General features: G+C 36.1%; 1 protein-coding gene across 2 annotated transcripts in view; it reads left to right on the plus strand.

Moving 5' to 3' along the window:
- The window catches only part of LOC128987359 (uncharacterized), a 34020-nt gene that overhangs the window by 1492 nt on the left and 17161 nt on the right, over positions 1–15367 (plus strand). Inside the window, exon 2 of one of the 2 annotated variants that reach the window (XM_054408165.1) lies at positions 2089–2642. In XM_054408165.1, coding sequence (XP_054264140.1) covers positions 2175–2642 — 468 coding nt within the window. In that variant the 5' untranslated portion in view covers positions 2089–2174. Of the gene's footprint in view, positions 1–2088; positions 2643–14656; positions 15264–15367 lie in introns of those variants that run through there. The other variant, XM_054408164.1, reaches the window with a different exon arrangement.

A 15367-nucleotide genomic window follows, 5' to 3' on the forward strand; every position in this document is an offset into this window, starting at 1 on the left:
TTAAACATTACTGTACTTTTTCCAATTACTCGTCCAATTGCTTTATCTTTATGTGCTACTTAAATCTGTAAGCCAACCCGTATCAGTTATATGATGGTAGCAAGTCGGGTATTTTTTATTTTAACCGTTCAGTGATCTCGAATTAAATATCTTATGAATTTATGTAATTGAAATGTGCATTTATTACTTTAGAATCTTCACAATAGATTACTCATCATACGATTCATAACTGTTCTAACTACGCACAATAGCAAAGGCTCCTGATAAACATAATATTTCCCTAGTCTGCGATATGATGTTCCCCCAAACTATAATATAGGTAATAGGTTAACACGAACTACAAACTTTAGAATAGTTGGCTGTCCAAACTACAAAAAATAATAAGATGTCTGCCCAAACCAATGAATTTTGTACAATTGTTAAATTTTCAAACTTCAAATTATGCAATAGGCGTTTGTCTAAACTCTGTTCAAATTATGAACTACAATACTTTCAGCCGAATTACAAGCCATAACAAAATTGGCGACTTTCCAAACTACAAACAATACAGTATTTACCAATCAGCTATAACGATTTAGTTGTGTCAGGCCCACACACAGTTTATTACTATCTTTGATTTGTTTGGTCTTAAGCTTCACTGTATCACCATCATTATCGTTTTGCATCAGTCACCATGTATGTTCGTATCCTAATATAGTTGAGTTCGTTGACCTCCCGAAAGAGAAGTCTGTGACTCATTAATTTCATAGTTTTCCTTACTTTTAAAACGCAAGCCAGTTTTCCAAATGAACCCAACAATGTGATGTTTTGTTCTATTTAAAATGTGTCCACAATGATAAGAGATGAAGTACAAAATAAAATATTGATTTTCTGTTTTAAAATACAAAATTATAATCATGTTTTTAAGGGAATCAACGACCCCTTATAGCGAAGAGTTATTGTAGAGAAGCAAAAATGTAGCATAAGCTAGTATTACCGCTTCTAACAATCGGGTTTTAAACATCGGGAAAACAAATTAGCGTATGCAATTTGGGGTTTCAGCTATGTATCTTTAATCATGTTTTAATAGGTCAAAGGAATACAAATTAAAATACCTATTTCTGGCTACCTTAAATAACACGTTGCGTTTGCTCTGGAATTACGGATTCGATTTTACATGTGTAAAACCTCGATAACAAGGTGCTCATAGGGATTATTAAATACTTACATAAAGATTGACTTCTTATCGAGGTTTGCAATAACATGTGACTAGGGGTAAAATAAATCCATCGGGATTTAAAAAAAGACCCTTGTTATCGAGGGTCTTGCTATCGAGGTTCCATTAGTAGCTTTAAAACATTCTATTTCAATTAAAAACCCATCCCATGTAGCACGTCGCAACTCTTCCACTTCTGTGCTGTATTTTATTACTTTACATGACGTGCGTCAATCATATTTTCCTGTACAAGTACAATGTAAACTCAATCGTGTTCCGTATCCTCTTTTTCGAATACATACGTTAGGTATCGCGAAACATGACGTATTGTCCTGTACCGTATGAGTTATGTATAGTTTCGTTTCGTGACAAAGATATTCTCCTGTACCGCATGAGGTTGTAAATGTTTCGTGATTATGACAAAATCTCCTGTACCACATGTACTGCTATTTTATGATGAATCGTGACACTAACGTATTATCCTTTACCGCTTACGAGCAGTGGCGTTTTCAGGGAGGGGACCAATGGGGCCGCCCCCCACGAAATTTATTGATACATTTATTAGGGATTTGTTGTCTAGAAACCAATACTCGACACCACCGATACTTATACGTTGGTAGGCCTATCAGTATCGAGAATCAATCGTCAAAAGTGCATTCCGATGCATCAGACCCTTTTGTGAAGATCGCGCGATCGGAAAATAAGTTACGAGGTTTCTCTGTTGAGTTTCGTGACACACGCCGTATTCTGTACCACACACTTGGTTGCTCTATGTACCATTCTGTCATGCTCCATCGCCTTCCCTATACTGTATTGTATCGTGACATGACCTATTCCCCCGTATCCCGTTTCCCCCAAGTAGCCCAACACAAGACGTGTACTCTATGTTGTAGCTGTAGCGCCGCCATGTGACGCTGATAACACTATCACAGTCTCGCTCAGTCATGCCGAGCTGACAGTGAGCGAATGATGTTTGAGAATGTGGTTCCTAGCCGTGCTGGACGTTCTGCTCTCCAGTCTGGTGGTGGGTCCGTGTGTCGTCGGCTTCTGGCGGGGGACATGGGAGTTCATGGAGGCATACCGGGAGTCCTTCCCGCTCTGGTGGACCCTGTGGGTGTCCGGGGCTCTCCACCTGGTCTTCGCTCTCCTGCGGGAAGCTTTTGTGGAGTATTTCCAACACACCGGGCTGAAGTACACTCTGGCTTCTCGCTGCTACATCTACGTGTTCGCCGTGTGCTGCGCCATGCAGTGGCGCTCCACCTGGGCCCTCCTGGAGGACTGTACCGCCTGCGAGGACGTCCCTAACCTTCTCTTGTGGACTGTACCTTCCACTGTGGTTCTGTTCGTGTTTCGCCTCTTCGGCAACACATTGGCACCTCCCTTCTGCATCGCGTTGGACTTCAAGGCCGAGGATGTCTTCGTGTTTCCGACCATGTTCAATATCTCGGTGAGTGAATTACTTGCTCTTCTTTGCTAGTTTGCATCGAATAGTTTTAATGCACGATTGTGAATAAGGGGCTCAAAGAATCAAATTACATCCTAAGATTGAAAATAGCAAATAAAGTAGTTTTTTTTATTTGTTTTAAGACTGCATGCATACTCATAGTAGTTTTATAGTCCCAAGGTTTATAGTAAGTAAAATGTTTAAATTAACCACCAATAGTTAACTGCACACTTATAAGACCAGTGACGAAGACAGGGTGGGGTCCTGGGGGGTCTGGACCCCCCCTTCCAATCTTAAATATAATATTTTTTGGTTAAATTCAATGTAAAATTATATAATCATACTGTATTGACGTTGGGGTTGATTTTTTTCAATGCCTAGAGAGCTAAAAAAAATACCGTTTTAGGGCCTATATTTTTAAAATTTTTCTCGGACCCCCCTTTTACCTAGGCCCCCCCAGTCGGTCGACACCCCCTATTTTGAAATCCTGGCTACGTCACTGATAAGACAATACGTTAGACCTATGTACCGGTATTGTAATATTCGACACAGAAATAAATACATTAACATGTTTGTAAACATGACAGTTAAGAATTTAGTCCCCAAGTGGACAAGTATGCATAAACATATTCCTATGAAGTACAATGAGCTTCAGGATAGCCTAATAATCTTAAACCAGTATGAAAATGTTCTAAAAACAGTATTTACCAGGGAAAGTATTGAACAAATTGTATTATGAACCAAAAGCTGACAACTGTAATATTCTTTGAGATAATCCTTTGTTGTGTTTCGTATTAGTTGTTCGTTTTGAATTCAGTGCTTGTTTTTGCTGATACACCTCATTAGTTAGCAATCAAAAATAATAAGAAAAACACACACTCCTCTTACTATAATAACGTTTCATATACTGTAATACTTTCCAGTAATATAACATCAGAGTTGCAATGTGATGTTACAATACACTTTTGATCGAAATCAACGAAGTATAAAATTTCCAACGTGACTGAGTAGCATTTCACGAAATTCTAAAATAAATCACACTTTTTGACACAAAACTGGTAATTTTCATAAAACAATATACTTATGTTGAGATTTAACCAGCCAAATACACATTCACAATTTGTAATTAAATTACATGTTTCGCGGATTCAACCACTCATGTTTGAAACTAGTTTATTGTTAACAGATATTAAATCTACAACATTCTGAGAAAATATCTCTCAACCACTGTGAAATCACAGTTATGCATTGCGTTTGGACTGATCTCCAACACGAGTACATCTCTTGTATATAGAGTATGTATATGTCTAGTGCGCGGAGAACGAGTGCTATCCACGAGTTATTTCCGTACCGTATTAGAAGGTTTTAATTGGCGAAGTTTAATTCTGTGATTTGCAACCACACGTGGAGGAAATAGTGTTTACCTTTCTATAAATAAACAATCTAAAGTCGTACATTTCACTCTATACTGAGTGGTTAATTTACCTCGAGTGTTCTAAGCTTAAGTTATTTCTTTGCGACAAAAATGTTTGAATAATTTGGTTCAGTTGAGTAAGCCAATGAAGAACAGATAAACAATCGAAATATCTAGTTAAAAAGGGTCTCTTCTATCGTATGATTGTTTGATTGTTTGTTTGGTGTGTATATATAAATCGGTTTTAATGTTTAAAGCTATTGCAGAAAAGGGAAACACTTTAAAAAATGCGGTTTAAAACCATTCTCCTGCATTCTTCCCTAGCTTGTTTCCTTACTTCTAATAAACACATTTGGAGCGAATGTAGAATTGAGAAGTGCTCTGAAACAAGTCTAGTTCGAAAACCTTCTCTCACATTTGTTTTATGTTTTCACCTCCTCCCTTTTGACAAACAGTCCTAAATCTTTTTCGCCAACTGCAGCAAATGCAGCTAATTTTAACACGCGTTGCGGGTCTAGGTCTATATAGTTCGGCCGCTTAGAAAACGACCTGCGCGCTAATGCTAAACCAATGCTGGAGGAGGTCGCTTTCTAAGCGGCCGAACTATAGTTATTTTACTCGCTAACTAGGTTCTAAAAGTCAGCTGCTGTAAACTTCGATTTTAAGCAACCGCAGGACGTTACTTTCCTGTTAAAGGGAACATTCATTATTATCGATGATTTATTTTCGATATATCGATATTTTTGTTTTCCATCCGATATATTGATAGTAACAAATTGAAACATATCAGCTGCCAAGTACGATATAGGATACAGTAAATAAATATTGTTCAGTATCAACAAACAATAAAAAAAATTATATTGAAATGAAACTGTTCTAAACTAACCTAACCAACCAAACTTGCTGTAACATTTCAAAATTCCGTTTGATATCCTATTCCCCATATGCCTTTTCTGTTACCAAATGGAATTTTGAAACGGTAACTTAGCCTATACAGCAGGTTTGGTTAGTTATGTTAGGTTAGTTTAGAATATTTTCATGTCCTAATCCAATATATTGGCTATTATTTTTGCCTAAGCAAGGTTAGTTAATTTGTAATTTAAATGCGTTTGAAGATATTAAAACAGAAGGAATACCAATCGTGAAGTAAAACAAAAATATCGATATATCGAAAATAAATCATCGATAATAATGAATGTTCCCTTTAACAGGAAAGTACCCAACCGCACGTATCGATTGTTTACATCGTCGTAGATTATTGTTGCATTCTTGTCAATAGTTAGTTAGACATATCGCTAGTATAATGTACTAACACAATCGTAATGGACGAAATGATTCAATCACTAACTAAACAACTGCTTATTTGTAATAACAAAATTGAAAACAAGTTGAAAGTCGTTGAGTCGTTGTTATCTTTACTTGAAGAGTATTTCAGTTTTCTAGCTTGGTTTGTTGAATAATTGTATGACAAAAATATAGTTCGTTGCAATATTCATTTTCCTACAATCACCCGATAAAGTGGGCTTCCTTGCACAGATTATAGTATAGTAAGACTTACTTTGGTGCACAGTTTTTACTTTGGCGCACACCAGTATTCAAACCAAACAACAGACAACAGAAAACAGCATGCTTTTAGCGAATTTCCCTATAGGGAAGTAGCTATTACCGTAGGTCTCATGGTAAGACCTAAGCCCGGGACCGATTTACTTTTTCATTTTGATGTCCCCAGAGGCCAAAAACACCATTCGTTCAAATTTTTATATATCTACTAGCTGACCCGGCGAACTTCGTATCGCCTAAGTTATAGGTTTCCCCTAAGACAGACCGATGGAAAGAAAGTACCGTTACGTTTAATTTTCAAGATGATCTCGTTCGCATCGCTCAATCACGTCCTGGTTGAAGTTCGTTCGCTACGCTCACTCACCTTTGGGTTGGAGCTCGTTCGCTACGCTCACTCGCCTCTCTCGTTCGCATCGCTCAATCACGTCCTGGTTGAAGTTCGTTCGCTACGCTCACTCACCTTTGGGTTGGAGCTCGTTCGCTACGCTCACTCACCTTTAGGTTGGAGCTCGTTCGCTGCGCTCACTTGCCTTCAGGTTAGCTCGTTCGCTACGCTCACTCGCCTCCAGGTTGAAGCTCGTTCGCTACGCTCACTCACCTTTTGGTTGCAAATTAGCTGTTGTCATAAATGTAAAAGAAATAATAGTGCTGCACCCTGTTGGTAATCCTTGTAACTTTAATGCTATTGAACATCATAGAACAGAACCAACTTGTTTAATTGACACAGCTGTTAAGTTTCATTAATTCCATTTCTCATAAGGTTAACATGGGAAACTCCAGAGCCACTGGGGCGGAGCCCTTTTAAGAATTTCGAAACGGGAAATAGTTTACATCCGATTCGCATACCTACAGAATTTACACACCAAATTTCATAACGATCGGTGAAGTCGTTCCGGAGGAGTTTGCAGACAAACACTGTGACACGAGAATTTTATATATTAGAAGATATATAGAGAGATATATATATGTGTCCATCCGCACGATAACTTGAGTAATTTTTGTTCGATTTTGATAAAATTTTGTTTGAAGGTGTAAGGTGAGATAAACTTGAATGAGTTCGCGAACCAGCATGATCGGACTATGGGAACGGGGGTTTATGGGGGGTTTTATGGGGTAAAAATAGGTTTTTCCCATTTTTTACCCTAAAAACACGAAATTTCACAATTTCTTTTTAAACCATTTTGTAGAGCTTAAAAAAACAAATAATTTAGTATATTGAAGTGTTATTATGCGCCTATTTGTTACGGAGAAAATTCAAAAAAATTGTAATTTTGAAATTCCCATGTTATTCTTATGGATAATAAGTCAACCGTTGTAGTTTGCTTACTATGAACATATTTTGATCGATTTTGGAAAATACTTTTATTTCTTACTAAACTATTATTAATTTAAAAAAAATCTTTTTTATCCTCCCTGTTGCAGCAAACCTAAGTACTCGTTAAACTTATTCTATTTAAATAGGAAATAAATGTGATATTTTTATGGAGGAATTTTAGTGTAAATCCAATCAGGTTAATGGAAATTCGCTTAGTCTGCAGGTTTGCTGCGGCGGGGGTATTTATTATGCACGTAATCCGTGTACGCTTGGAAATAGGTTGGCAACACAGATATTACTACTACGATCAGCTGGTGCAGCGTTTCCCATTTCGTTCAATCGGGTTCAATTTTTGAATTTAACCTAACCTAAAAACGTGTTTTACATTGTAACACGTGTGCAAACTGCCTTTGCTGCACTCGAGAAACGTTCCGTGTGCAACTTCGCCTACTCGTTACACAAATCGGTCGTGAAACACGAGCTCGGGTTGAAAAGAGGCACTTTGCGCCCTAGTGATGAAATATACATTTTTTTGTGGAATCAATCATAAAAAATACTCTGATAAAATCAGTTCAAAAAGCTCGTCTTGTATTGTTTTCTTGCTTGTATTTTCTTACTATTGAAAATAATTGTCTAAAACCAAATTGACTAAATTGGTCAAATTGTAATAAGACAAAAATACTTGGAAAGAAACATAGTTTGAAAACATATTCTTAATCATATACTTATTTTTACCCTTCTAACATTCCAAGATTTGTTTTCCAAAACACAGCAATTAATGATTAGCCTACCCAGGGCACGTTAGCGAAGTAAGTTACCGTAACAAAGATGTTGTAGTGAATTAGCAAACAAAAAAGACGAAGAAGCAAAATCTACATTCTCGATTGTTCCAACAATTCTTGATTGTATCTCATTCATTTCCTTGTAGTCTTATCGTTGGCCTCTACGAACTTAATTTTTCCAAACTCTTTATATAACGCTTATGTAAGACTGATTCTCGATGTATTTATATCTGGATCATTATAATGACATTGCATAACTCCATGCAATGACGAAGACCAGATAGAGATCTATTAGTAAACCTCAGTGATTAAACTAAATATACTGGATTGCAATTAGTTTCACATTTGGATTTTGTTGTGCTGTCACAGTTATATTTTAGGATTTTAATTTTGTCCAATGCACTACCCCTACACTTTAATATGTGTATGTAGATTATACTTTCGCTTTAACCATTGACTTTATATAGTGAAATACAATTATCCATATGAACCAATTATCTATTTCTTTTATCAAAGATAATACAGTTTCTTTAGCTCTTTTTGAGTTGTGCTACTTCTGATCTTTTTAAATTCGTTTTTCGTTCTATAAGAACTATTAGTCTACATAAGAATGGCAATAATGATCCCGATCCATAGTCAATGCAAAGACTAACAAAATGTAAAGACTACTATTTGGGCATTATGTAAAAATGTAAACTAGACTAAGATTACCAAGATGATTACCATAATGATCGGGTTTTGCCAACTTAAAAAATATTTCTATTAACTTTAGTTATAAAAACTAATAAACCTCCTCAAAGAATTTTGGCAAATATAAATTGCTACTTTTGTGTGATGGATTTAATTGTATTATTCAAAAAACTGTCCCTGGCATAGCAAAACTTCAGAATTAATCCAACTTGTTTTCAACCATATAATGTTGTTCGAAAAATCAAATCACATCAACACTTTGCTTGACAATGCCTTATTTGTTAGAATATCAAAACAAAAAACCACGTGTGCCTTGTTAAATAAATGTGTAACCACAGACAATCACTCTACCGCAATTAATTTATTCCCCATAAAGATGACTTCAGCGATAACGCACGGGGCACAGAATAAAAAGTAGGCTACTCTTTGAATTTTGTATACTCATATCATGCCACCAACAAAGTTGGATTTTTAGCCTGGGACAGTTGTTTGGTGGAGGACCATCTTTGACAATCAACCACTTTGCAGTGTGGTCGTAGGTCGTGTGTTTTCTTGACAAATTTTGAGGATAAATCAAAACAAACTGGCATACATTCATGGACACAGACAACAGTTACATTGAAAAATATACTTTCAATGTAAAAACCTCCACTTAATCAATCTTCTTTTATGAAATTACTTGACCGTTGAGAGTATTTTCTGTGATATAGAATCGTGAATCCGGATTCCAAACCAACTAATTGATAAATTAATATTAAACTAGTGTCTTCAAATTATAGGTGGTCGTTTTGAAAACAATTGATCAACCGAGTCAATATTGAAATAATTAATCTTATTGTAAAATGAATACTGTCAATCATTACATTAAAATAATAATGTGGTTTTTGTAACTTAGTACATTATGAACTGTTGGTATGTAATGATGATTTATGTTTCGTTTTAAGATCTCCTAACGTATAAATGAAGGCATACCTTTTCAAGTGGATGGCCAATATTAAAAACTATAGAGATAACTAGAGAGGTCTTTATAGACTACAGTTTTGATCAATTTGAATGACAATGAACATCTAATTGTTTTGCAAATAATTCAATAAGGCATCAGAAAGGTTCGCCAGGTACAAAACAGGCTAACATTAATTGATAGTTCTAGGAAGTAAGAATCGAGTTTGGTTTATTAAATGTAGTAAAAATACTGAATGCTTTTAAATCAATTAAAGCACTAAATGATTAATTATTTCGTTCTAAAATTGGCATTCAATGGTAAGTAATACAACGTGGTCGCCAGTAGACAAAAACTCAATTTTCGCTACTGTGAAATTACCTGTTTCCGTTTTATGTTTATCAACTGGGAAAATTCATTACTACATAGTTTAATACGCAAAAGAATGCTTACTATGCAAAAGTAATGTTTACTAACTTTTTTGGATTTTGCCGACATAAAACAACATTTGTTACTGTTTCATCAACTGTTCCGATTTGCAACAAGTGTAAAATCAAAGTAAATTAGAACTTTAATTAGAAGACCTAAACTAAAAAATTCTAATAGTTTTAAATGTTCCCAACTGTAATAAAAATATTCCAATGTCTATTGTGAATTAAAAAATAATTAGCCTTTGTAGTGCATCAAAAAGTAACTTACAAAAGTTTGACAAATCTCGCACTTTAAACATAGTCCCAAAATATGTAACGACTCACGTTCTAATGTTATGAAATATACCATATTTTATACGAAGCTATTAACATTTTGATAAAATAACCACACTTTTGACATTTCTTAGGGTAGCAAGCCTAAGTAATCACTAAACCTAAAATTGTTTATAAATAGCCTAAGGAATAAATAATCATGTGTAAAGGAATATTTCAGTGGAAATCCAATCCGGTATATGGAAATTCGCTAAGTCAGCAGGTTTGCAGCGGAGGGGTATTTTTCTTATATTCAGCTACATAGTTATAAAAACATACTCTACACAAGTTCTGTTTGCTACAAAATACTTCAGTTAGCATTAAAAACAATTAAGGCAACTTTATTTCAATAGAAGAACTAAAGAAGAAAAACAGCTTAATCAAGTTCTGTCCTTGATAACTCGCTGTAAAAACCCGTATTCGTTATACAGCCGAACAGAACATTGCATCATAATAACGAATGTTTATAATTTTGGGGTTCTACCACCTTTGCCCTTAGCGGGAATCTTCCACAGCTGATACTGAGGTTATGGCGCCAAACAAGCCAGCTGATCTATAATATCAGCTGACATCCACTGACCAGCTGATCTATTGTTGTGTGCGTCGTGAACGTTTGAATTGGGAACAACTAGAATTTTCTGGATACGAGTCTGTAAAATTGAGCCAAGAGGGCGTAATAATATAATCGCATTGAACGAAACATTCGTTCACCATTTTAGCGAATTTCCCTATAGGGAAGTAGCTATTACCGTAGGTGGCACGGTAAGACCTAGACCCGGGACCGATTTACTTTTTCATTTTGATGTCCCCAGAGGCCAAAAACACCATTCGTTCAAATTTTTATATATGTATATATATATATATATAGACTTATATATATATACGTCCGTGAACGCGATAACTTGAGTAATTTTTGTCCGATTTTGATGAAACTTGGTTTAAAGGTGTAAAGCGGGATAAACTTGAATGAGTTCGCGAACCAGCATGATCGGACCATGGGAACGGGGCTTTACGGGGGGTTTTATGGGGTAAAAATTGGTTTTTCTCACTTTTGACCCTCAAAACACAAAATTTCCCGATTTCTCTTTAGACCTTTTTAAATAGCTTAAAAAAACAAATAACTTAGTATATAAAAGTATTTTTGTTCGATTATTAGTAACGGAGAAAATAAAAAAAATTGTAAATTTAAAATTCCCATGTTATTCTTATGGAGAATATTGTCAAATGTTGTAGTTTGCTTGTTTATGGATATATTTTGATCAAACTTGGCAAATTTATTTATTTTGTACTAAGCTATCAATATTTTACTCAAAAACACACTTTATTAGTTTCCTTGTAGCAGCAAACCTAGGTACTTGTTAAACCTAATGTTATTAAAATATATTTAACTGAAAATCAATTCAGACAAATGGAAATTCGCTTAGTCGGCAGGTTTACTGCGGCGGGGGTATTGTTAATAGTGAAGTTGTATTTTTTGAAGAACTATGAAGCGATATTTTAATTTAACACATCCTGTTAGAAATGAATCATAGAGGACAATTCAGAGAGGACTATTAGAAACTAATTTTGGAATTTGTATTTATTTTTTATTTTTATTTTTAAGTGTTATTATTATTTATTGAATACATTTATATTGATCACAAGTAGCTTTAATCAAACTGTTACAATGGAATATGACTTCAGAAATTAATCTGTCAGTCCTTTGAATCTTATTAGTTATTTTGTCGCAGTTAATATAGATCATAATGTAATTGCATTAATCAATGATGTTAGCAGAGGGAAATACGTACTTAAATTACTCAATATGTTATTGTTTTGAGTTAAGTATATAACACTAGTATTAGTATTAGTAGATAAACATTTAAACAAGTTAAACTAAAAATTTTAATTTTTATGGATTGAAAAACCCCTATTATTGAAAAACAACTTAACTGTAAAATCTATGGAACATTACTTCTCTTGAGCTCTCATCTAAATATTTTACTACAAGAATATCTTAGATTACTACAAAAGAAACTTTGTTGTTTAAACGTCCCTAACTCACGATTTCTTATTCGCGTGTTTGATTAGATAAATAATTAATTAAGGATTAACGATTCCTCTTATCTTCGATTGTAGTTGAATTACAAGGTATTCACGCGTTGCGAGTTATTCATAGACTTCTGAGATTAATCGTCGATTGTGATTGGTGTAAAATAATCATTTGAGTACACAATTCCGCGAGTAAAAAAATAATATAAATATATTATGCTCCACCACTAAATAACCACTTTTGATAATTAAAATCCAACCAATGCAGTTTACAGCACAACACCAAATAATTCACTATATTAAAACAGTAACAGAACTTGTCTACGTATTTTAATCTGAATAGAGAGTTGTATAGTCAATGGATGTAGCTAGTTATAGAATTAAAATAAAACGTACCGTAGTTAAATTTAGGCAGAGTGTGCTTCTATCAATGTTGGATATGACATTTAATCCAAGTAAATATTAAGTTCAAGCTGTCAACTATGATCTTTTATGTCATGTACAAATATCAGTATAAACTAAGTGTTCAGTAGGGATGAAGACTAAAATTTGAAAACGAGTAAGATCCACGAGTGGCTTATTCAAAATATGTTCTAGGCCTTCTTGCATTCAATATTAAACACAGCTGGTTCATAAAGATTCCGTCCACCTATGCCCGTCTAAAAGTCAAAGGTAGAATGGAGTGTGATGGTCTGTGTAAATTTGTCCCTGGCCAACAGCTTTTGCTTTAGCGAATACATCCAAACTACCTTCGAGGTTAGGACAATGTGTAGGTCTTTTGTAATTACAACATTGATAACTATTAGGTAAGTGGTAAAACTCTAAGCAAGGCTAAGCGGCATTTATCTTACAGATATTTCAAGTGGAAGCCTTATTGCTGCTGTGCGTTCTTGATAACTAATTATACTCAACTCTTGAGAGAAGCTATTATATACGTAAATTGTATCAAAGAACAAGTAAATGCTGCAAGGTTGTATCAACTTGATAAAAGACAACAGAGTTGTGTTTTATCATATAAAACATGCTTCTATTACTCTGATATGCGTGGACATGTAACGCTCATGTGGAAAATACACAGTTACACGAAGTACAAAAAGTGCAAGCACAAAAAGTAGCTCAAGCCATATATAGAAATCTGGAATAGAAACCAACTTAGATGATCCACAGGCTTGGCTTGATAAACCTGTAAGAGAGTATGCTTGATTGTACTCTGACAAAGGCCCACAAAGACAGTAACGCCCGCAAAATAAACAACAAAGTTTCTGAAACACCCAAGAGCTGAAAATGATATAAAACATAATCAGTGGTCTTTTAACTTGCTGAAATTTTACGAAAATAGTCAAGCTCAAAGTTTGACCTCCTCAGTCCTTTCCAATAGCACCAACCTAATATGTATAATGGATCAACCTTATACGATGGTTATCATAATAAAGTGTTACTTACACTGATTATCCTGATGTCTTGGTGTAGGTGATGTTTGCAAGATTGAAGACGTAAATAAACCTCGGTGTTGAAAATTCCAGAAGTTTCTTGAGACATTTTCCGACTTTGGGGTTTGTGACATTGTGAACCAAACGGTTGACAATTTCTCGAAGAAAGTAACAGTGGTAAAGTAGAAGTGCTTTGAATATTCTTTCGGCTAAGCGATTGTAGAATCATTAGTTTTAATCGTTGACTATTTTTAAGTACGTTTGAGAGTTTTGACATATTAACTCGTATTGTTTTTGTTAACAAATCAAATAGTTTGTCAATCGAATTGTTTACAATTTTAACCACATGTTCAACAGCACAATCAGTTTTGCCAACGTGTTTTTTATGAGCTTTGATTTTTATCGTGGTTAACTGATTACTCGGATGTACAATAGAACGTTTACAGCACAGACAAGCGTTATAGCATTGCCAATTAGTTGTTAAATAATTGGGCAGATTTAGCTCAAATGAGATTGAATAAGATTATTGCAGTTAAGCTGCATTGAATAGCTTTGTTACCCTCTAAGACAAGTTGATTCTTAAGAACGATTACATACACACCCATCTTGGTTTACTTTCAACCCGTCAAAAAAAGCACACGTTTTATTCAACACAAGTTCTATTACACGTTTTGTAATAGAACTGCTGTTGCATCCAGTGCATATTGTTCTCCGCAGATTGATTATGAAAATTTACAAGAACCTCAATCTATGTCACCTGAAATTATTTTTGGAGCATTCAAAGACTCTTTCTTCCGATCAAACTGGTGGCGACGGATTACAAGAACATTCAAGTGCTCACCCAACAATCGCAATGTCGCTGGTTCGATCCTAAGCTAAGTCAGTATTAGTTTGAAATTGGACCCATCTGTTCTTGACCGAATTCTCATAAGCCAAATGATTGGTACGTTACTGCCTTTGCTCTCTCCAGATTGGTTATGGTTATTTATTAGAAGCCCAATATTATCCGTGTCTCATGATCAAGAAGTATTCCAATCACTCTTCGACAGTCATACATTTATTCTACCAACATTACAATTGCTGAGTGTTTCCCCGACTGAGTGGCCCGAGGACAGATGTCCTGTGTGTGTGCGTGCGAGAACCACTCCTGATGTCCTGTGCTGGTAGTGGGGATCCGCCAGAACGATGCGTGGCTCCACGGCGGGCATCACCGACGGCCTCCGGGGGCACAACGCCGTCCACTACGCCTTCCTCACCCTCCTGGACACCCTCTTGTCCACCCTCGTCATCACCACCCTGGTCGTCGGCTACTGGAGGGGGACATGGGGTCTCATGGACGTCTATGTGTACCCCGATGACCCTGGTAGAAGTGGATTTGTCTCCTTAGGTGCCGGACTGGGCGGAATCCTTATCTTGACTCTAGGTCAAACCTCTCTTGCCGCTGTCCTCCACCCGGATCGTCACCGCCTCCTGTATTACCTGTGTTCTCGCTTGTACACCGCGGTGTTCGGGTTTTGTTGCGTCAACTCGTGGCGAGGCGCCTTTAAGTTGTTGGACCTCTACACCGGTCTGGGCGTAGACCTGGTGCTCGCCGTGACGCTCTCCGCCATCGTCATCCTCGCGGGGACTCGCACCCTGAGGAACATCAGTGCTCCGCCCTTCGCCGTCGTCACGGATCGCAGAGAAGGTTACTTCGAGGTTCCGACCATGTTCAAATATGTGAGTATAAGTGCAAACTCGAGAAGGGCTTGGCAGCAACGTACCTATGTGATATCTGAAGTGCGCCGTATTGACTAAGGTGGAATAAAATGTGTGGTTCCTTA

The sequence above is a fragment of the Macrosteles quadrilineatus genome, unplaced genomic scaffold, assembly GCF_028750875.1.
Source record: "Macrosteles quadrilineatus isolate MER2022 unplaced genomic scaffold, UCM_ALF_1.0 Scaffold_2__2_contigs__length_208266976, whole genome shotgun sequence".
NCBI lineage: Eukaryota > Metazoa > Arthropoda > Insecta > Hemiptera > Cicadellidae > Macrosteles > Macrosteles quadrilineatus.